The sequence below is a fragment of the Phyllostomus hastatus genome, unplaced genomic scaffold (assembly GCF_019186645.2).
Source record: "Phyllostomus hastatus isolate PE091 unplaced genomic scaffold, TTU_PhHast_1.1 phas_scaffold_501, whole genome shotgun sequence".
NCBI lineage: Eukaryota > Metazoa > Chordata > Mammalia > Chiroptera > Phyllostomidae > Phyllostomus > Phyllostomus hastatus.
Genome location: NW_025334033.1, coordinates 63209180 through 63232305, shown reverse-complemented (window position 1 = coordinate 63232305; position 23126 = coordinate 63209180). Strand labels below are relative to the sequence as shown.

Here is a 23126-nt window from a genome sequence, read left to right as displayed (position 1 = left end):
GTCCGTGGGCCGCTGCGGTGGGAGGAGGCGGGGCAGAGTGCTCCCTGCACGTGTTGTTTCTGACTTGGCAGCTGGAGAAACTGAGGCCCGGGGACGTTGTGACTTGTCTCTGTGTTTCATGGGTCTGGGGCTGGACCCCGAGGCTGCTGAATCTCAACCCAGCGCTCTTTCTGTCGTCCTGACCCTGAAGAGCCAACCGGTCCCCGCTGGAGAGGCCTGATGTCTGGTGCGAACACAGAGGAGAAAGTCCCCAATGGGCCCCGATATAAAATAGGCTACTCAGAAAACACTGGAGGAGGGATGGGGAGGGAGGCAGGGAGACGGGCTCCAACAATGGAGGGTGGAGTGAGCTGGGGGTCTCAGAGCAGAGGCCCCATGGGGCTAGTAGGCAGTCCTGCCGTCCCCTCGGTCCCCTCGGTCCCCTCCGTCCCCTGCGTCCCCTGCGTCCCCTCCGTCCCCTGCGTGAGCACACTGGTGGCAAAACTGGCCCCCACCCCAGGGCAGGAAGCGCTGGGGCTGCCCTCTCCTCATTCCTGGGAGTGTCAGGTTTCAGGCACTTCCCGCAGTAGCAGGAAGAAGGTGCAACTTTACAGGCACGGAGAGTGCAGAGAAGAAAACGCCCTGTGCTCAGGGTTCTTTCCGTGTTTTCCAGCTGGTTTGCCACACCTGCCGTGTCCCCAGCACCTGCCTGGGCGCTGGCGTTTCTGAGACCTGGGGCGTGTTCCCCTCGTGGCCCCTTTGGCAATATGTGATGGGTCTGGGGGCCCACAGCACCCTTGTTAGGATGGCGGGAGGGGGACACGACTCGGACACCCCGCAGGGAGAGCCCCTGCACCTGTGACTTCTGGACAGCCAGGCAGGTGCTTCCCCGGGAGCCGTGTGTGACGCAGGCCAGACACTCTCCACGGGGGCAGCAGTAGCTCCCAGCGGGTTAAACCAAGGTGGGTCAGGCACACGCTGCTGCTGCCCGTCCTGAGTTTTGGCGCGTTTTTCTCACTGGACAGGAAGTCTCCTCGGCCCTCGTATATGAGTTGCTTGATTTTTCTGCCAGTGAGGTAACTACCCCTTCGCAGGCCATCAGCCCCCCAGTGTCACACACTGCCTCTGGCCAGCGATTAGAGTCAGAGAGAGAAAACAGAAACCTGCTCAGGATGTGCAAACCAGAAGCTGTCCCCGGGGTGTCTGTCTGCGAGCTTCACCAATAGAGATTCTGTGTCCTCGCTCCGCCCACCCCTTCTCCCCCCTCCCACTCCCCTTCCCTCCCGCTGCGGGGCTGGCCTCCCTCCGTAAACATCGGGGGCTTCATTTAAAGATGCACATAGGACAGAGTGTTAAAAGCATGTCATGGTGGTTATGTAGGAAAATGCCAGTGCTCTTTGGAGACGCATTCTGGCGGAGGGGCCACATGGCGTGGTGCTGGAGTTTGCGCTAAAACTTTTTCTGACATAACAGAAAAATCGTGAGGATTCAGATCTTGCCTGTGGCTGAACTGGAGTGACGGGTGTAGGGGCCTCGCTGCGCTGCTGTCCCTCCTTCTAGTTCCACGGGAAGCGTTCGGAAGTGCGCGGGATTCTGCGGAAGCTGTAGTCGGGCTGTGTGTGGTGTCCGGTGCTCTGAGACCGCCGTACCCGCGTGGGTGCACGCCTGACCCCTGCACCGGCACTCTGCTCTCGTGCCCTTGCTTCCTCCTCCTCCTCCTCCTCCTCCTCCTCTGGAACACGGAAGGGCTCCTTTACGTAACGTTTTCTGAAAACGTGCAGTGTGCTCATCTGCCCCGAGACGACCAAAATTCTACCAGTAACATTTTTCAGAGGTTTTTGAGTGCCCTTGTATAAATAGTAATGTGAGTTTTGTTTTCATGGGACAAACACTGGTTGAGCTTCTGTCTGTGAAGACAAAAGCATGAGGATAGGCATGATGTGGGGGAGGGGCCCTGCCAGTCTCGAGACCACACCAGAAGCTGGGAGGTGAGCCCGGTGGGGGTGGGGGGCCTGCTAGGGTCCCACCCCATAGCGTGCAGGTGCTCCCCCCCGTGGGCTGGTCCCATGCCCAGCTGTCTCGCCCTGTTCTGATGTCCCGTACCACTGAGACTCAACCCCAGACCCCTCGGCCTTTGCTTGAAGTTTCTCGTCCTGCTCTCAGTGTGGACCTGCTCCCCAGCGACTGACCCACGTCAGGGCAGAGGCGGCTCCGCTGTTTTGTGTGTCGGCCCCTCGCAGGCCCGGTGGAGATGGGAGCGTGGGAGGCACCCCAGCGGGAGGCCCGTGCGCCCGGGCGGGCACCAGACCCAGCCGTGCAAGGCTGCCACTCGCCCCTGTCCATTCGGCCAAGGAGGAGAGCGGGTGCTGGGAGGGGGTGGGAGGAGGTGGGCTCGCGCGTGGGGTGGCACCACCCACATCCCACTCACGTGGCCGTGCCGTGAGGAGTGGCGTGCGTCGGGGGCAGTCGGTGCAGGAGTGGGGGAACACAGACCGTGCGAGACCAGTCAGACCTGCAGAGGCTCATCCGTGGGCCTGTCCCCTCGCCCCGGGCGACAAAGGCTGGGTCCTGCCTGCACCAGGCAGGCCTGCGGTGTCTGGGTTTCAGCTCCTGACCTTGCCCTTGACCCTGTGGAGGTACCCTCCCTTGGTGTAGCTCTCTACCTGCGATGTCATCCTCGCCCTTGCCACCTCTCTCCCTCCTGCGAGAGCTGGCCTGTTGAGTGCGAGGCCGTGGCCGCAGGGGCGCTGGGTTCGAGAGTCAGGCGGACTGAAGGTCAAGACCCACACGTCAGTGTGTGACGCTGGGTCAGAGTTTGCTCCCCGAGAAGGAGCCGCTAACACGGGGAGTCGGGAAGGATCAGAGCTCTTGGTGAACGTGACCCCGACTTCGGGGTTCTGTCTCTCGTCTGCTGCCGGAGTGGGTGCACGTGGGTGCACTCCCTCTGCAAGCCAGTCGGGCGTTCACACCCAAGTGCACCCCCCACCCACCACGCAGCCCAGCCCATTCCAGGCCTGGGTGTGCACCCGAGACAGACTTGTGCCAGAGGGTGCGAGGCCTCTCTGTCCACAGCAGCGAAGCCTGGAAACGGCCCAGCCGCCCGCCGGCGGGGGATGGGCGAGCACGCCGGGACGGGGCCGCACAATGGAATATTACACAGCTGTCCAAACGCATTAACTACAGCCCTGCGCAGCGCAGCGCAGCACAGCGGCGGAGAGGGGCTGTAGCAGCATCGCGAGTGCCAGTCCCAGGGAGAGAGCGAGGGCTCCCAGAGATTACGTGCAGCACGGTTCCTCGTCTTACAAAGTTACGAGCAACTAAAACACACGTACGCTTTAGGGATGTTGACCAGACCCTGTGAAACTGGAACAAAGAGAGGCGAGCGAGGGAGAGTGTGCCTCCGACCGAGGCTGCTGGTGTCCTGGGTGGGAGGAGGCGGCGGTGGGACGGGGGCGCCATCTGGTTGGAAGTAGGTCATTGTCAAGGTCTCTCAGCCTTCTTTGTGTTGGGTGGTGGGCTTGCAGGTGGTTACTACACTGTGAAAAGTAACTAATTGAAAGCAAGAGCCGTGTGTGCCCGCAGATGAGTGTCATGAGCCAAGGATGGTGATTAATAATTAACCCAGTTCTGCGCCTGGGAGGCCAGCACCGCTCCCCACCCGGAGTTAGTGCACCGGCGGTGGGTGGGGTGGAGCCGGCTTCTCCATAGGGCACCCCCCCCCCCCGCCCCCCACCACCGTCTCCGCCCTGCTGCCTGTCTGTCCAGCGCAGGTCTCCCTCCACAGTGCCCGCTGGCCGGAGGGACCTTGGCCGCCTCTCCCTCATCAGCACTTGTTTCCCGTCCGTGTGACACAGTCGGTGCCTTGTCAGAGACGGCCGGCCTCACCCGCTGATCACTTCCACGTGTGTGTGTCTTTCTAACGAGATGGTAATTTCCCGGAGGCCAGAGGGCGTACTTGATCCTTCTTATGTGGCCGATGACTCCCCAGCTCCTGTTCACCCACCTCCACCCCGTTCTTCTTTAATAAAAGAGCCCCAGCACCCCCTCCAGCCCCTGCAGCCGGGGGAGGTGGCATGGCAGCGTGTGGAGCACTGGGTCTGGGGAGCCTTCCGAAAAGGAGGTGGCAGCATGCCTTTCTTCCCCCTTCCCCCCACTTCTCGCTGCCCGGGATGCAGCCCAGCACCCGCCTCCCTGGCACCCTGAGGTGGGCGCGCTCATGCTCTGCTTGAGTGTTCCGACATCTTGAATCTTGGTGAAGTCACTAGTTTTAGGTCTCTGTTGCTCCCAGGTGGCTGTAACCCTTGGGGATGCATCGCTTAGACACCCCTGACCCCCACATGAGACCCCTGACGGTGGCCCCCTGAGTCCTGGGGATTAAGACTGTCAGCAGGCTCTTGAATCGGCTTCTGCACTCCAGGGAGCTGGCTGCGGTTGGGTCCTGTGCTCCACTCGCCCTCAAGTGACTCGGACGGGTCACCTCGCCCCTCCAAACTCCACTGATTCAGGGACTTAGAGACCGTGTCTGAGGACACGCTCGAGTCCAGCAGCCGAGATTGTCAGTTCTTGAGCTGTGCGTGCCCCGGTCTCTCAGTTCACGAACTGCAGTTTTCACAGTGGACCCTGGCGTCAGGAGCTCTGCTATGGAGGTGTGGGCTCACCTTGCAGCCTGCCCTGAGTGGCGGCGCCCCGCCCCAGGAATGGACTTTGGGCCCCCGTGACACACCGGTACCTGCCTGCTGGAGGCGCCCCGTTCCGGCCTGATGCTGCCACCCTCGGCGAGCACTCTGACCCCCCTACCCTCCAGAGGAGCTCAGGGCCGACAGAGTGGGATGGGATGAGTTTGCTTCCTCAGATGGGGGTGCTTTATCCTGGCCTCGGCTTCTCTCGGTATTTTTCCTCCACTAGCCGAGAGCGGTGTCTTGGTGGGCACAGGCGAGGGCCCCTCTCTACGGAGGGGCAGGAGGCTGTGCCCGGTGCAGCGGGCAGAGGAAGCGGGGCTCGTGTGTGGGGCGGCAGCCTGAGCGAGCAGAGCAGTTCTGTACCGTGCCCGGCGTCCAGCCTCGTGTTCCTGGGGCTGGGCGGCTGAGGGACCCCAGTGTGACTGTGGGCCGGAGAGGCCTTTCTGACTTCGGCAGGCCGGGTGTTGGCGGTCGGCCGGCTGTGGGCCCGCCGTCCCCGCCGGGAGGGCGCACGGCCTGTCCCCCTGCGCCTTCCCTCTGCTCCCCGATGGGAGGCGGGATTCACGGGGACTGGCGGCTGGCTTTCCGGAGCTCCTGTCTCCCGGGCATCCATTCAGGACAGGTTCGTTCAGAGCCTTCCCCACGCCTGGCCAGGGCGCCCCGGTTCCTGACCCCGAGCTCACTGGTCAGCGTGGCTGGTGAGTGCCCATCTCCACCACGAGTCTGAGTTCCCGGAGGGCAGGGGTCCTGTCTACATTCACACGCCACCACGTTGCCAGCACTCTAGTTGCGCCGTCTGGAGCAGACCTGCCCAGCAAATATGTGTCGAGTGAAGGAACTAGTGAGTGAATGAGCGAATGAACGTGAGAGCGAGGCAGTTCAGGAGTGTGCGAAGCACAGAGGAGCGTGGCCAAGGCAAAGAAGGCAGAGGCAAAGAACCCCCGGAAGCCAAGTGTGCAAATGCCCTAAGAGACGCACTTGGTATGTTGAGAGCCAGGACGCAGTTGCTCGGGCAGGGAGCCTGCCACGCTTCTTGATGACCTCTCCTTGGGCACCAGCCTGAGTGACCCGGGCAGCCCTTCCTGTCACTGCAGGGTCACGGAGGTGCACACCGTGAACCGTCAGAGTGGACACGTGACCCGAGGCCTGTTCTCACCACGTGCATCTCGGTTTGTTCTTCCGTGAAGGGGCGCAGTGCCGGGCACCAGCCCCACTGCACACGAGAAGGTGCTGCACCAGAGTGGGGTGTTCTTCTCACGCACATCCGTGCTTAACAGGGCCTCACCCAGAGGTGCTTAGTTAGCGTGCGTGTGTGTGCATCTCCTCTCTGTTTTGGGGGCTGGTCTGGAAGAGTCCACGTGCATGGGGGTCAAGTGGGTGCCGGCTGCCCTCCTGCTCGGTTTGGGCTCTGAACAGCTGGTGCGGACACCTTTATTTTTCTGCAGGGCACGCTCTCCGCCAGCCCTGCGGGAGGTCCGAGCAGCTGGCCTGCCCGGCGGCCAGGTGTCGGCCAGGCGTCGGGGCGGGTCTGCACGCCTTTGTTTACCTGCCCCCCCACCCCAGTGTTCTTTGATTCTGGTGGTCCTCACGCCCACTTGGCCCTCGCCGAAAGAAAAGGGGGCATTTTCTTAACCCCCAGGTCAGAGCCGCATGCGGTGGGTACCCCGTTGGTGTAACCGAGGGACCCTGTGTCCTGTCCTGTAGGGTCTACGTTCACGCTGCTCACACAGCCAGCACGTGCGCCAGCCCTGGGACGTGTGGCCCTTCCTCGGCTCATCTGACCACGAGCCCTTCCCCGTGCCAGGCCCAGGAGGGAGACAGCCCAGGTCCCCACCCCTGGGAGGCCGTAGCCGGGTGGGAAGACTTAGACAGTGAAGCTGGTTTAGCCGAGGAGTCCTCGTAATTAGTGACAGAGAATTACGGGTCATTCCCCGTACTCCCTCCCCAGGACTCAGCACAGTGGTGACACGAGGGAGTGGCCTTCGTTCCTGGCGCAGACAGGCATCACTAATCGATCGTGGCACTCTGCCTCTGAGCCCAGACCTGGCTTCAGAATCCGTCCGCACCTGGCACTCCAGACAGCCCCTACCCGTCACCTGTGCCTGGCGTGCAGGCCTGACAGCTCCTGATAACCTCTGGCGCTGTAGTGGGTTGCTTGTGCGAGGGCTCCTGGTGCCCCCCAGGGCCTCAGGGTGGGGCGTCCGACCGCAGGAGCCCCCACTGTAAGCACTCAGGGCTGTTGGACGTGGCCTCAGAGGTCAGGCCCGGGGGCCACCCGGTATCCTGCTGTTCTAGCTGCGGGACCTCCCGTCTGCTGTTCCCCTGGCCTGGAATTCTCTCCCTCCACATCTCTCCTGGCCCTCACCTGGCTCATACCTCTCCTCTCCGCTGTCGGTTCACCTGCCAGGTACTTCAGCGGCAGGCCCTTTTGGACCCCCTGCCTGTATTAGCTCTGTTTTCTGGCCCTCGCCGAAAGAAAAGGGCCAGAAATTAGCTCTGTTTTCTGTTGCGCTCGGTCGTCCTGCCTGGCTTTATTTTTCTTCTCAGCACTTAATCCGTCCTGGCGCACACGTATGACATTTTATATGCCTCTTCACACCCCTCGCTTGCAGTATCCCCAGCGGTCGAAAACGCTTCCTGGGCAAACGGATTTGTGCTGACCGGTTGCTGGTGGACTGGAAGCACCACCTGCCGGTTAGGATTCAGTGAGATGATACACGCGATGTCTAAACCAGCCTCTGGCTCATTGGGCACGCTGATTTATTGTCCTTCAGATGGAAGCGTGCTTGGCGCTCTGGACGGGGAAAAGCGTGTTCTGTGGCCCGTCCATGGTCCTGAGGCACCTGTCCCCACCAGACCCGTCCTCCCTGTGGTCAGCTTAGCTAGCAGTTGGTGATCGCCTGCCGTGGGCAGCGCGTGCAGAGGCCTGGGGGTGGGGAAGGGAGGGTTCAGAGGTGAGCACGCCACAGCACCCGTCTCCGAGACCCTGAGGTTCGCAGCAGTCAGGGTGGGGTTCAGGGTGCCGGGGCTTGGGGGGGGGCACAGATAAAGAAGTGATTATTTCCATCCAAGGGGCACGGGTAGGGAAGGGGGTGGAGGGGAGCGCTGCAGGGTGGAGAGCATTGCATTAGGTGTCGGGGGCACGTCACGCCGCCACAAGCCCCCGCGTGCCCCCCAGAGCGGCAGGCAGCTGCCTGGAAGCCGATACCATCTGTTGAGATTTTCACTTCCTGCTGTGCTGTTAGTCATCACAAACTGGTCGTTCTTAACCTTCCTGCTCCCCGGTTCTCCAGTGTGTCCTGCGGTGCCCTCCCGCCGTTTCCTGCGTAGAGTGAACTTGGTGATGGGGGAAGAGCCCGCCTGAGTGTCTTGCTCTCTCAATGGTGTCCGATCATTTGTTGCGAACTCCCTTGATGAGAAGTGACCACTTCACAGAATTTGTTCGCTAGTGCTGTCTGTTCAGTCTGCAGCTTCTTTTTGTAGCGGGGAGCTTTTTATAAAGCAGTGGCTGTGTGTGGGGGGTCAGTCATAGTTTTACCTTGCCCACTTATCCGCGGTGGAGGACTCACCGTTCGTTCCCTTGGTGTTCGCATAGAACTGGGCCTCCTTCTCTTCAGCCTGCATGGCTCTCCGAGGTGCAGACCGTGTGGCTCTGCCCAAGGCTGGCACCTCTCAGCAGCCAGGCGCAGACCTGCCCTGGCGTTCTCAGCATGGGACCCACTCCGTCCCTCCCCCTGCCTGGTCCTACGCCCTGAGCGAGCCACAGAGAAGGAAGGGGGTTCGGGGCGAGCCCGGGGGTGGGTTGGATGCCCGTGTCCCCGAGGAGCCCAGGGTGAGCCCTCACGCCCAGGTAGCTAGCCGAGCGTCGTCTTTGATGGACTTCACCGTCTCATCCCTGGAGGAGGCCTTGTGCGTTTGAGCGCCATGGAGCTGTTCAAAGCTGGGGCCCTTGAAGCAGGAGGCAGGCGTGTATGTCCTCACCACGCGAGTCCGGAGCAGCGCCCGCTGAGACCACGTGCCAGGCGCTCTGCGTGGTCTCCTGTAGGTTAGCCGCGCTGCCCGCCCATGCAGCCACTGGAGACTGAGCACGGGGGTGGAAGCAGAGGCCCAGTGGCCCCAGGCTGCTGGTGGACCTGGACGGGGGACCCCAGAGCAGGGGCTCTGGTTGCCCTTCGTCCTGGGACTGCAGAGCCGGGGGGAGGACCCCAGCACCTGTGTTGGGAGACGTAAGGAGGGGGAGTGCCTTCTGCTTCCTTCGCCTGTGTTGCCGCCATCATGACTTCCCGTACGTGTGTACACACACACACACACACACACACACACACACACCCTACCTGTAGGGTACCTGTTCCACCTTGTTCTCAGTTCGGCTCAGCCTTTCTGGAAGCCCTTCTGGATTAGTCCTGCCCAGGTGCTCCCATTGTCCCCTGGCTCAGACGCCTCTTGCCGGCTTTGTCTGGGCACTGGACTTGCCCGCAGGTCTGTGCTCCCCAGGCCGGGGATTCTTCAAGGACAGGACCTGGCCCGTGCACACGCCCTGGATGCCCTCACTGCTCCTGGTCAACTTTGTTGAGTGTATCTGTCTGCATTTCCTGGATTTGAGGATGGGGTTCTTGCCTGCTGACAACGCCCCCTCCCCCTCCAGCGGATACACCATCTGCCCCGTAACACCCTGGTGTAAACAGGGAGTGAGTGGCTGCCTGCTGCTCTCCCTGCCCTGGGGAGGTGGATTTGGGGGCCTGGCTGACTCAGGAGCCCTGGTGCATTCCATCCTGCGACACTCAGGCTTTGGGGTGGGGCCTGGCCTCCCCCCTGCCTTTCCCCACCCTCGCAGGTCCCTGCAGGGTGGGCAGGTCCCGGCAGGCTGCCACCCGCAGCTGGAGCTCCCCGCCACACTCTGCACCCCTCCTCCACCATGTCCCCTGGGAGGAGGGGGTGCTGGAGCCCCACGGTCAGACAGCAAGTGTGGGTGGGTGCCGCAGGCCTGGGGTGAGTGGTGGGCGGGACGAGGGCACCAGAGTGGATGTATCTATGCCATGTTACCCCCGGCCAGCCGCTGACTGAGACAGGAAGGCCCCACCTGTCCCACTGAGCGCTGTGCTCAGGCCCAGGGCAGAAGGTGCCGAGGGAATCAGCTTAGAGACCCCCACCTGACGAGGGAGCAGGGGAGCAGTGTGGGTCCCACAGAGCTGGTGGTGTTGGTGGCTCTTCCAGCCCATGTGGTAAGCAGGCCAGCCTGCTGTGATCCCCACTGTGACCCCGGCTGGTGGGTGGGGCCAGCTCTTAAACCCTAGGGCCTCGCCTCTCAACAGGATTGTTGACTTTTCCAAGGAGCTCAAAGAAAGGGGCTTAGAGCTGCTGACTCAGAGCTGTGAGATTCCTCACCAGAGTAGAATGGGGCTCCTCACAGCAGCGTCAGTCAGCCAGCCAGCCGCAGCGCAGCCGCAGGCAGCTGCTGTTCTGAGTGGGGAAGAGAGGACAGGCCACCCCTCCCTCCTTCCCCATCCCTGGCCTGATCTTCTCCTCCCCCCTCCCCCCCCCCCTCCGCCCCAGGAAGCCCCACCGCAGGGCGGGCCTGTCTGTAGGAGGCCTGGGGTGTACTCTGTTGAACCAAGTGAGTCCCAGGAGACCTGCTGTCTGGGCCCAAGTGCAATGTTGTGCCCTCACGATTTTCTTTTCTGGGCCTCAGTGTCCCAGCTTTGCAGGTGATCTGTCTGGCTCTTCTGGTGCTAAAATGCCGATTCTCACCAGCGCCAGCGGTTGGCTGGGACCTGTGTACACAGGTGGGGTGTGCATCCGCCCGCAGGTCCATCTTGGTCCCGGGTGCCCGCCCCACCCTGCACCTGCGGCTGCTGAATGCACCTCTGCACACGCGTGTCCCGAAGCCCAGCTCTGGCCGCTGACGACCAGGCTTGGGTTCACCGGGTAAGATGGCCCCTGCGATGCCATTTACGGGCAGCAGCAGTAGCAGTTCCTGGAGCAGATGAAAGCAGTGCCTCCCCCCTGCTTCCGGGGCTGCCCCCACCACCTCGCTGGTGCAGGGGCTCAGAACACGCACTTCCTGGCACCAGATAAGGCGGTGGCACCCGCAGAGCATCCCCAGGCGTCATACCAGCCCTAAAGGGCGGGCGGCAGGTGCCCGTGGGGACCCCGGAGGTGTCCTCCAGGCCCGTCCCTGTCGGGTTTCCCCTGGGTTCTTCCTGCATGCACGGGCACTTCCTGTTGTCAGAGTGGGCCGCCCTGGGTGAATAGCTCCACACAGGCGTGCTGTGCTCCCCTGTGCCGGCCCCGTGTCCCCCTTTCCCTCTTCTGAAGGAGCCAGACATCCCTTAGAGAGAGAGGCCTGGTCCCCTCACAGATGAGGGTGGCCCAGAGAGGGACGGCGACTGGCCTGAGGTCACACAGCAAGCGGCTCTGCGCTCACGTGGTGATGTTTGAGCTTCCACGTGCTCCCTCCCGCAGGTCTCCTCCTCCGTCAGCTTAAAGGAAACATTTGCTTTTCTTTCTGTGAATAAACAATGGGCCGGACTTGTTTCTGTGAACACGGTAGTGAGCGCCGGCGGACGCAGATTCCCGAGCGGGGGTCTGCCGGTGATGCGGGGTCTTCGGTCGGCCTGGGCTGGCAGCCTCCGATCGCTGGGGGTCCTGAGGGGCCATGTGGCCTAGTTAGGGGAGCCGGTGCTCCTGGGCTTGCGAGGCGCGAGCAGGTCTGGGCCCCGGGGACCCCAGATTAATTGAGACAAGGTGGAACAGATGGCTCGAATCTGTCAGCAGCCTCATGTGACAGCCTCTTAACAGGAGAGCACTTCATTACGCACTCATTCCGCCAGGGCCCCCCCGCCCCGGTGCAGGCGGGGACGCGGCGGAAACGAGAGCCAGTCCTGATGGAATTACGGGTGTGTGGCCTGGGGGCCGGGCTCTGAGGATAAATCGTCAGGCTCACGGCTCCGCTCAGCAGTCAGATTAGAAAACCGCGCTCCTGGCGGGATATCCCAGAGAGGGGGCTTGTGGCGCTTAGTCTGGGGGGTCAGGCCCCCGTTGTTCTCAGGGCGGGTGTGCACCGTGGGTGGGACGCATGCTTGTTTGGTGGGGGACGTGGGAGCAGCAGGCTGTCACTGTCAGAGTCACTAGGGAAGCTGTGAGTGAGGCACGTGGGCTGCGCACAGCGCCCCCGTCTGGCCATCGGGAACTCAGTGTGATATGGCGGGGGGGCAGCTCCTGGCCCAGAGCATCTGCCCCTGCCCCTGCTCTGGGTCCTGCCATTACACCCTGTCACCAGCACCGTGCCACGGTTCCCTCAGATTGGAGATTGTAGCGGCTCTTGTCCTGACCGCCTCACAGGAATGCTGGGCAGGGAACAGAGACGGGCCCCTCCCTGTGGTTGGGGGGGAGGGGAGGGGTGTTCGCCCAGGCCAGGTTGTCAGGTAGCTTTCGTTTGTTAAAGCATGTTGGGGAGCCCTTCGTGGCCAGTCGGGTGGGAGGTGTGGAGCCGTGCTAAGTGATGGCGTGAGCACGAACCCAGGGCTGTGGGCGGTATCCCTGACCGAGTGGGTCCCGCTGTGGGGCTCCCTGTGGGTGTCTCAGCCTTTGGAGCCCCAGAGGCATCTCTCCCCCTCCCGCGGGGCTGCGCCTTTTGCGTCGCTTCTGCAGCTTTGCATCCTTGGCTCAGAAAACTGTCACATTTGGGACTTTGCCGTTGGAAAGCGTTTAGTAGTCAAACCAGCACTGCAGGTTCACTTGGAGATGTTTTCAACGTGTTCGTTAGCATCTCCAGGCTGCAGGGTCTTCAGGCGCGTACGTGGTGGCTTCACCGGGTTTCGGGGCACAGGTGGTAACAGCAGAGCTGTGCTGGTCCTGGAGCAAAGCACTTGGGTCCCTTGTGAGAGAGAGAGAGAGAGAGCGCGAGAGAGAGCGCGAGAGAGAGAGCGAGAGAGAGAGAGAGAGAAGATACCTCTTCCAAAAAGGACATTTGTTTTCAAAAACTTACTCAATATAAATTCTGAGGGATATTTTCCAGTCAGTCTAATTTTGTCCACTGTCACTCTTAGCAGCTTTTTGCTGCCTCTGAGTGGGAACATGTGAAAGTGCCACCAAAGTGGGCGGATGAGCGTTAGGAGTTGAGGAGGAAGGAGAGCAGACGTGATGAGGGACTTCGAGGGTGGCTGCATGGAGGAGGCGGCATTTCTGCTGAGGTGTGGAAGAAGAGTAGGGCTCTGACTGGGGGTAATCAGGGCTGGGGATGTGTGAGGAGGAGAGCACCAGTTGGAAACTCGGGGTGTGGAGGGGACAGTGTAAGCAAAGGCTTGACTTGCTGGCCATGCCTAACAGTCAGTGCACTTCCCAGCTCTCTCCTGTACCTGGGGGACTCCTAAGCGTTCCCCCCAGCCCAGCTCAGAAGCTGCCTCCTCTGGACTGTCCTCCTGGACTTGCCCGGGCAGAGTTTGGTAGCACTCCTTGTGCTGCGCTGCCCGGACACTGATCTTTTTGTGCTAGGATCATCTATCTGCCTGCTTGCCCGTCCGCCCGCCCGCCCGCCCAGCTAGGCTGAGAGTGCTCTGAGCTCACAGGCGTGACACTGCGTGAGTGCCGCTGCACACTCAAAGCTGACACCACTCGTGGTTCTGAATCTCAGTAGTGACTCGAGAATGGGGACAGAGTCTTTGTGTTTCTGTGGCTGTGGGGGAGGCTCCTCTTGTTGTCTGGGCCATCGTGATCGCCTTGGCAACTGTGAGCACCGTCTTCCCTCTGGATGTCTCTGCCTCTGCTGGGCGCGTGTCTTCACGTTTCTGGGGTTTCCCTCTTGTTGACTCGGCATTGGTAGCTCCTAGTCAGGCCCCCCTTTCTGTGGACCTAAACTCTGGCCTCTGGCAACATTCGTTTCTCCTTCTCGAGAAAATGTCAAGACACGAAGTGCAGGTTTATTTAGGGGGGAGACAAAGGTTTCTTCCTGTACCTTTGTGAAATCATTGTTCTTAATGCAACAGTCCCAGTGTTCGGGATGGAAACAAGACCACCTTCGCTGTGTGTGTACTCCTGCACCAAAGCACGTGCATGCACCCTGCAGCCTCTCCAGCGCCTGGCATTTCTTCCAGCAGCAGAGGAAAGGACCTCTGAGCAGGCCCAGAGGTCACCGTGGGCCCTGGCAGGACTGGAGGCCTTTTTGGTGAGGCCTCTGCGTTGCCTCAGGCAGTGGGTGGCACTCCTTGTCTTCAAGTGGCTGGTGCTCTGGGACCCCAGGCCGTCCCTGCCCCCCTTCCCACCCCCTACCTCCTGCCACAGCCCCCAGTGCAGCAGGGCTTAGGGCCTCAGCCTGCCAGCCCCACCCCACACCTGCCGGCCAGGCCACCTGGGTTCTCCTGGCTGCATCTCTTCCCAGCTGACAGAGCTTTGCGTTTCCCAGTGGGGGGTGCCGGAGGGCCGTTTGATTGGGGACGGGGGCCCTGTTACGGTTTTTTTCCTTTACTGGTAATCTACATCATTTTTCATCTTGGATATATTGTGAATTATCTCCTGAGAAAAGAGGTTTTTGTGGGTTTTTTGCTGTCATGTTCACAGCCCGATATCTAGCGAATGCTGCCCTGACCGCGTGCTCTCGCGTGGGCAGCATGCCCCGGGGTACGGTGTTTTCATCTAAGGCGACGCGGCCCAGTGGCAGAGCCTGTAGAAAGTGTTGGGAAACTGACTAGCTCTCGCCCTGATCACTCCCGTAGGAGAGTTCTGTCATTTTGGTGTCATCCCTTTTTTTTAACCTGTCGTAATGTTGTGTGTGCAATTAGGTATTCTCGTGTTCTTCCAAGCATTTTTTTTTTTTTTTTGCCACCTTCCTGCCCAGGACAAGTGGCTGTGTCTCCCTCACCGGGCCGCTCCCTGGGATCCATGTGGAACAGGAACGGAAAGGGCTGTTCCCTCACCCGCAGCCCTGTCATGCTTGACCTGGACTGGGAGGTTTTGGTCGCGTGTTTCAGGGCTCCATTTACCACTCTCGCACCGCGGACAGTTTAAGCAGACAGTTTACCGAGAGTCTGGGGTGTACACACTTGTTCTCAGAGGAGAGCGGAGGGGGCTGTCCTAAGGGGTCTGAGCTGAGGCCCCCCGCCCCACCCCGTTGCTAAGGGAGGAGGTCCTGGGAGAAGAGAGCGTGGGCCCACGTTAGGGTGTCTGGGGCGTTCGGCCGTCAGGGGTGGGCGGGTGCACTGTTTATTAGATAAGGTCCTGGGGAGAGACCGGGGAAAAGCAGTTAGGGGCCGTCCCATTCTGGACCTAACAGTTCCCTGGGAGGGGACTGGACAGAAGGAAGAAGGTGGGCTTCACCCAGAAGCCCCAGCAGCCACAGGGCCTCCTCGGCCCAGGCAGCAGATCAGGTGGACTGAGGCGGCCAGGCCCGTCCTGCGGTCCAAGCCGGGTCCTTCCCGGGCCCTGCTGCGCCCCAGGCCTCTGCCTGCCCCCTTTCACCCAGGACTCGGCACCGTGACATCCATCCACCAGGCGCGGGCACCCGGGAAACGGAGAGCTGCCTCAGGACGGGGGGGAGGTTGGGGAGGGAAGCAGCATTTAGGCGGGAGCGCTGGCCTGTTGGCAGCTCTGGTGATGGGAGGGGATGGCAAGGGCGCGGCATGACCTCTTGCAGCCAGCTGGGGAGGGCGGCCTGGGTCCTGCGTTGGGTTCTCAGGGGACAGGGACAAGCATCTGGCATCGTGGGCTCCGTGGAGCAGGGGCCTGGGCGCTGGTCTCGTTTGCCGTAAGGTGGTGAAGAGGTCTGGTCTTCCGCCACCACTCACTGGGTCGTCCTCCCGTGTGACCAGGTGCCCTGGAATCTCCTTGTTACTCGCCTCGATCACCTGGGCAGCCTGGATGAGGGCACCCCCCACCGAGGACCCCTGTGCCTGTCGGGGGACGATTCTAGTAGGAAGGGGGGGGGTCTTCCATCCACGTGCCTTCCTGGTCCTGGCCTTAGAACTCCTCTCCGCTGGTCACCTGTGAGCGCCAGTGCCACAGGCGTCGAGACGGGCCACCCTGCACTGCTCACGTCACCCTCGGGTGCCTCCGGAGGATCCAGGCCAAGAAGCTAGGAACCTGATGGTGGCCGACCGGCTGGGCTTGTTGACCCTCGGTGCAGACGCAGCTGTAGCCCCGGAGACCCTCCAGCCGGGGTGACAGATGCTTCCTGGGGAGCGTCCTGGCCTGTCCCCTCCCTCCCGACACGTGCAGGGCTGGCGTTTCCCGTGACGGCCCCAGGAGAGACGTGGGCATCGATAGGATCTTAGATTGAGATTTGCGGCCTGGGCGGTGTGCATTACAGACACTTTCCAGTCCCCTGCTGCTGAGAATCCAAACACCCAGCCTCCCCGGTCCACGTTCGTGACTCGTCCTCTGGGCTGTTTAAAGCAGCTGCCGGCGGGATCCTCCCAGAATGCCGTTAGTGCCATTTCATTCACGAGCAGGAGAACCTGGCGTGTCCCCAGCATCTTGGATTGGGACCCGAAAGCAGACCTAGTGCAAAGTGCCCCCAGACCACAGATTGTACTGCCCCCCGCCCTTTGTTGGTGGGGGGCGGTTCTCCAGGAGGGCCCACCTTCAAGGCTGACACCTCTGCTGCCCGTGTCCGGCCACAAGGATCAGGGCACAGGACAGGCTGCACCAAGGCTCGTGTGCGCCCTTGTCCCTGCCTGCGGGTGGGACGGCGGCCTTGGTGAAGGCCGGGTGGCCCCAGGAGGTGCTGGACTTGGCGGGTATTCAAGCACACCCCTGGGTGCACACTCTCAGCCTCGTTCAGTCCCCCCCCACACACACAGCCAGCCGGGGTGTGACCAGGTGCTGGCCGAGCAGGCCAGTGTCAGCTGCGGCCTCCACAGTGGCCCTCTGTTCTGCGTGCCAGGCGGGAGGGTGCGCTCGTCAGCAAGCTCCTCACGTCCCCGCTGGGTGGATGGAGGGCCTGGCTTGTTGCCCTGGGGGCCCTGCGACCCTGAGGGGGCGCGTTAGCTAGACTTTCCCCGGGGGCTGACGCACTGGTGTTGGGGTGCGTGACAGCTGCTGGCCGAGGGTGGCTGTGGAGATCTCCCGATGTGGCTAGTGTGGCTGAGGAATTTTTCATTTAAATGTAAAAAGCGATGCTCGATTCAGCTCTTGGAAAGCTCCTCAGTGTGTTTGGAACCACTTAAGTGTGCGAAGCGGCTTTTCCAGGGCAAGCGTTTGCGAGGAAAACGGCGTCCGCCCCAAGATGTGCCGTGAGTGCCAGCCACACGCCGGGCCGCAGAGGCCCGGTGTGGGAAAGTGCGCCGTGTCCATGACGTCGTGTCGACGGTGTGACACGGCAGCACTCGGGGAATGTCGGGTTCCTTAAAGTGCACTGCTAGAGCATTTTCGCCCGTCGTGCCTTGTTACGCTTCTGAAGGTGGCTGCTGGGATGTGTGAAACGAATGTGTGTCTCTCGTTGTGCTTCCGCTGCGGTCGACACTCACGCCTCTGAGCCTCTTCTGCTGGAAACGGGCCTGGTGGCCCTTTGCAGGGGGGCGGGGGGGCGCCTTAGTCGCTCTCGAGTGTTTGTGGCCCCGGGATTAGGTCGTAGGAGACCCATGGGGTTTTGAAAGGAACACATTAAAAAAAAAAAACAACCCTCGAAACATTGTTCATTCATAAAACATCACTTTTTTAACCATTTAATTTCAATTTTGTTGTGCATGTTGTAAATCGTCACACGTCATTGCGTAAGTGACACGTACTTTTTGAGGGAAAGGCGCACGTTTGTTCGGAGAGCGACGCCTCCTGCTGGGCACTCCTGTATGTGTCCTCGCGCTGCTCCCTGGGGCCCTTGCTGGGACCTGCTTTGGCTCAGAAATGCCGCTGGGCCTCCTGCCTCCGCGTGCTCCTTCTCTGAGCACCCCAGTCCCCGGGCTGGCGCCCCCCCGCAGTGCGATGACAGTGGCAGAGGGGAACCCGCCAGGGCTCCCCAAGGGACTGCACGTGGTGGGCAGGGAGAACAAGCGAATCTTCCGGAAGTCGGGTGGAGCGTTAGACGGGTGTCCAGAGGCGGGGTGCAGACTCCACGACTGGGGGCTCATCGGCTGGGAGTCCCTCCTTGCGTGGGAGAGCAGACTCTGGCGATTCCCCTCGAGGTGCGTTCCGTCCCTGGGTGCGACAGCGGAACCCTTTGGTGAGAACCGTTCACCGGAGACGTAGGTTTTCGTGCTGAGTTTTCCCCAAGGCCTGAAGGAGGGCTGAGGCCATCGCCCGGCTCAGGCTCCTGTCCCACCGCGACGTGTTCGAGGAAACAGCCGTTTCCGATGCGCTGACCTGTGAGCCCAGGTGGTAGCAAAAAACTCGCTCCAACCCTGAGCGGAGAGAGGCCCAACGTGTTGGGAGTGGGGTACACCTCTGGTTTAGCATCGCCCCCACAGTTGCTGGCGTGGACAGGAGCCATGGAAAGATGGCAAGAAGGTTAAAGGCATCGCATAAAGTACATGAGGGTGCTGGCATCTCCCGGCCTGCTCGCCCCAGCCACCACTCTGCTCTGACGACTCAGAGACCGTTCTGGGGGGCCCCGCTGGGCCCTGTGGGATTAGCCACTGCAAGACCGCCGACCCCCACCCCCAGCTTCCTTCGTCAATGCAAGCTGGCAGGACGCTGAGGGCAGAGATTTCTCGAGTTACGCCATACAGTGACTCCTGAAATAAGTCGGAAACGTTTTTTGAAAGGCGTAGGAAGACCTCTGTTGGTGAAGAATTTCTATAGGGACCACTTTTGTAAGACCCCAGAAAACCCGTAAACCCTACGCCTTCACTTGCCTCCCATACAAGCAGACGTTTCTCTTCTGATCCATGAGAGAGCACAGCCCCTCTGGACGGGGGAGACGCCCTGCCCTGGCCGCGCTGCTCTGGGAAGCGCAGCTGGCCCCGTGTGCGCTGGCACACTGCAAGGGAGCTCGTCAAAGACGCCCAGGCAGGGGGCGTGACTGATGGCGGGTGCCTGGGTCTCCTTTCAAAGACCCTCTGCGTGAGGGCCAGAAGGCAGCTCGTCTCCTGTGCCGTGTCTCCAAGGGGTGCAGAGTAGCTGTGATTTACCCCTCGCCCGGGGAAGCCCCTCCCGGCTGTGAGCGACAGGGGGCTCCCCACTTACCACGTGCACCGGAGACCGGGTGCGGCCACCGGCAGCCCCCGAATCCCCAGCTGACAGCGACCCACTGGCCCCTCTTCCGGTCTCACTCTGTGCTGTTCATGGCGCAACCAAACCACCCCACAGAAATAAATCTTTCAGGAGACACCCACACCCGGTCCTGCGGTCCTGGCGTGTGACGGATCGTCTTTCTCCCCAAGTCTCCTCGCACAGACAGTCGTGGCTTGTGTTTGGCGATGATCGAGGACAATTAGCTTCAACTTCTCACGCCTGTTTATAGCCTCAAGAGTCCCTCCTCTCACGCAGTGCGTTCGTGGGGACCCAGGAATGGGTGCACGCTCACCCAGTGACTTGATAAGCTCCTCTTCTTGACTGTGCTTTATTTTCGCTTCCTGTTCCTAACGGTATCTTTCCCCCTTTGTTTCTGTAGGAAGTTCTCCAGCAGCTGATCGTAATGAATCTGCCCAATGTTTTGATGATTGGCAAAGACCCGCTGTCTGGTGAGTGAAAGCCGCCCACCCGGGGGTGCTTGGCCCGGGCCGCGGGGCTCTGGGCAGCTGTCGGTCTCCGAGCTCCGGCTGCCAGCGTGGAGCCGGCACAGGGAAAACGGGTTCGTCCTGGTGAGGTTTTTAATGGGCGGTTTCTCACCCGGAGGCACGGAGCCTGGAGCACACACTTTCCCTAAGAACAAACCCTCGAACCCCGAGGAGGCAGGCCGGCCCCCGGCTCCGGCGGGCTGAGGGGCGAGCCGCACGGTTCCCTCTGCGGGGTCTGTCCTCCTCGGAGAAGGTGGAGCCGGTGGTGCCGTCGTGGGGTGGGGGTCTCTTGGTAAGAAAGCAAGAATCTTGGAGGGGGAACTCCCCTTCATCATCTGCGGGGACCCTGGGATGCCTTGTCTGGTCCCTGGTGGAGGGGGGTCTCACTAGGATGTCTGTCCTGCCGTGCCTCTGTCTCTCACATCTCCCACTGCACCCGGAGGCCCCCACGGGCAAGGGTGCCAAGTCCTAGCCTCGGACTCTTTGTGAAGACTGAGGGAAGTGTGTTCCTGCACGTCTTGCAGAGGTTGGAGCTTCCTTCACCCTTGTCAGTTAGCTCCTTGGGGGAGTTAAAGTGGTGGTGGGTTTGCTCCCTGCCATACCCGGGCGGCAGGGACTTCCTCTGCTCCAGGGGAGACCTTGATGGTGTTTTGGAGCCCCAGTGCTGGGGCCCCCTGGAATAGGTCACATGAGAAGCTTGTACAGAAGGAGCTAAGTTTGCTTCTCTTGTCGTCTCCTCACCGTGCCGTCACTGGGCCTGGCTGTCCTTGCTCCTGTCCATGGGACAGTCGCTAAAGTTGCCGTGAGACGTGGGGGAAAGTGCACCCAGCGACCAGCCAAGGACGTCACTCACAGAGGGAGCTCCTTCCTGCTCAGTGTCCCATCCCTGAGACCAGCAGCAGGAGCTCCGGGGCGGGGGGGCGGGCACCGGGCCAGTGCGGCTGAGGGGGCCGGGTTCCTCCTGAGCGCTAGCCAGCTGGCGTGCCTGCCTTTCTCCGTGGGAGGTGACAGGAGGAGGTCTCCTTGACCTCCGTGAGTCCTCCTCGAGGCCGGCCCATGGGCACTCGCACCCTCGCCTGTCAGCTTCACGGAGTCCGTCCTGGCCGTGCAAAGCCTTCCCATCCACGTGTTACTGTTGGGGGGCTTTTGGTTTGGCTTTATCTCACAGTGCCCCTACAGACAGAAGATACCAGATACAGCCCATCCCAGCCACAGCCCTGGGCCCCGGGAACAGCTGGGACTCGCGTGATTTCTGTAGTAACTTCAGGAAAGTGGGGGGTCTGCTCTGCTGAGCAGGACTCTGCTGACTCTCCAGATTTATTTGGGGGGCACTGGTAGTAAGGGGAGAGAGGAGGAAGGTGCCGAGAGAGGGTGCTGGTCCGAGCTTAGCTCTGCTCCCCCACTCAGCCTGGAGTCTCCCTGCACAAGGAGACTCGGGTGGCCAGGGAGGGGCGGAATTGGGTGCTCGCTGCTTGAGCCCGCGGTGAGCCCGCCGTGGGGCGGGCATTGCACACGTACGGAAGAGTAGAAATGAGCTCTGTCCATTGTGGCTCAGTCAGTTGGCGTGTCGGCCTGTACATCGAAAGGTCACTGGTTTGATTCCTGCTCAGGGCACATACTTCAGGTTGCAGCTTCGATCCCTGGGCGGGGCGTGTGCGGGAGGCAACTAACAGATTTTTTTTTTCTCTCACATCGATGTTTCCGGGTCTTTCTCCCTTCCCCTTTCTCTAAAAATCAGTGAACATGTCCTCAGATGAGAATTTAAAAAATGTGTTTTTTAAGTGGAAGTGAAAATGTGCTTCGGGACATCAGAGATGAGAAAGCAGAGGTTCGCAGAGTGTAAGTGACAAGCCCTTAGTCACTCGGTCCCTCGGTCCCCGAGCAGAGGTGCTGCCTGGGGCCCTGCTACGTCCAACCCACAAGCCAGAGCCCCTGTCTGCATCCCACACGGGCATGGCCTATTGGGACCTGCAGCCCGTCCGCACAAAAACAGCAGGGGGCGCAGTGCGTGCCGTGCAGCCTAGTACTGAACCCGTCCTCCCCTCCCCCAGCCACCCTGCCCCTTGTCACTCTGCGTGGCTTGGCTGCCCTCCTGGCCATGCCTGCGGTTCCCCGCCCCTCCTTCCTGCCGCTCTCTGGGGACGCCGACCCACCGGGCACCTCCACACACCAGCCCCGGGCTCCAGCAGGGCTCCGTTCCTGCCTCTGCGTGAGCCACCCTGGACGTAGGAGTGGTCCGTGTGCTGAGGACGCGATCCCCACAGGCTCTGGCTCTGAACGGAAATGTCTGCAGGGATGTGCACACTGATTTTTTTTAAAACAGCTTTACTGAGATACAGCTTTTTTTTTTTTTTAAGATTTTATTTATTTATTTTTAGAGAGGGAAGGGAGGGAGAAAGAGAGAGAGAAACATCAATGTGCGGTTGCTGGGGGCCGTGGCCTGCAACCCAGGCATGTGCCCTGACTGGGAATCAAACCTGCGACACTTTGGTTCGCAGCCCGCGCTCCATCCACTGAGCTACGCCAGCCAGAGCTAAGATACAGCTTTCATACCATAAGATTTACCCACTTTAAATGAACGATTTAGTCATCTTCATATATAAAGAGTTACGCAACCTCACCACCATCCAGTGTTGGGAGGCTGATTGGAGGCTGTGGTGGGTGAGCAGCCTTTGGTACTCAGCTGCAGCCCCGAGGAGGAAGTCGGAGCTGGGACGGGAGCGTGGGGGTGGGGTGGGGGGGAATCCCACCTTCGCAGCAGGCTGGGAGGGGAGGGGCTGCCTCGCCCCCTGTCAGTACCAGAGGACTCTGAGCCGACAGACAGACAGAGGCGCAGGTTTGGGCAGGGGTCCTGGGGGCGGGGGCTCCCAGAGGAGGGAGGCCGGCAGGCCCATGAGCACGAAGCTGCAAACTGAGTGCCCGGGGCAGAGGGGCGTGTTCAAGGAACAGGGCTATTTTCTGTTTTCGGTTTTAAAAATAGAGGTGTGAAGCATTTGGGGCTGCTGGTAAATAAAGGACAAAGTTGGTTTCTTTCTGTGGGGGCCGCCTGTGCACTCACTCTGCCGCGTGTGTTTGAGGAGCTCGCCTGCGCTCTTCCTGGCCGGTGGCGACAGTGTCCTGTGACTCACAACACAGACTGGTCCACAGTTCTGGGTTATTTTTTGTTTTGGGCAAAAAACGGTGGAGTCAGGTGCTGGGAGCAGCACACCTCCCAGCGGAGCATCTAGTCCGCCCCTCCCCCAGCTACACACGGGGACGCTGGGAGCTCCTGAGACACTGAGCAAGCGTTGTCCCCTCCCTCCGATCTAAGGGGGAGCTGTCGCAGCTCGCACACCCCTGCACCCATCGGACACGGGGCTGTGTTCTCTTCCTCTCTGCCCTGGGGTTGGAGAACGGCTCAGCACATGCAGGAAAGAAAACCCTGCGTGTGCTTCAGACTGCTTTTAAGACCTGTCCTCAGCGTCTGCCCCCTTGGCCCCAAATCCTCATGCTGTTTTCTCCTGTTGGGGGCCTCAGATCATCGGAGCTCTGGATTCCCTCTGCGTGCCTGCCCGGTGCCTCGGTGCTGTAGACCCCGCTTCTCGGAGCCCAGCCTGGGGTCCCATAGGACCCTGCTCTGAACCCTTTGTCTCCTGCACATGGTGACACTCGGCGGGAAGGCCTTTTCCTTGGCAGCCGGTCTGCGCGTCCAGGCTCCCAGCCTGGGTGTCGTAGGGTGTCCTTTGTGTTTCACTGGCCAGGTCCCGCCCTCTCCTCTCACCCCACGCCCGTTCCTTCAGGCAGGCGGCTTGGCTTGGCTTTCAAAACCCCCGAGCTCTCCTCT

At 61.1% G+C, this 23126-nt stretch overlaps 1 protein-coding gene across 2 annotated transcripts in view; it reads left to right on the top strand.

Annotated features, from left to right (window-relative positions):
- CCDC88C (coiled-coil domain containing 88C) overlaps nucleotides 1-23126 on the top strand; it is a 108959-nt gene that overhangs the window by 27363 nt on the left and 58470 nt on the right. For both annotated transcript variants that reach the window (XM_045822361.1, XM_045822362.1), the window contains one exon: nucleotides 19198-19267. In XM_045822361.1, coding sequence (XP_045678317.1) covers nucleotides 19198-19267 — 70 coding nt within the window. The remainder of the gene's footprint in view (nucleotides 1-19197; nucleotides 19268-23126) is intronic.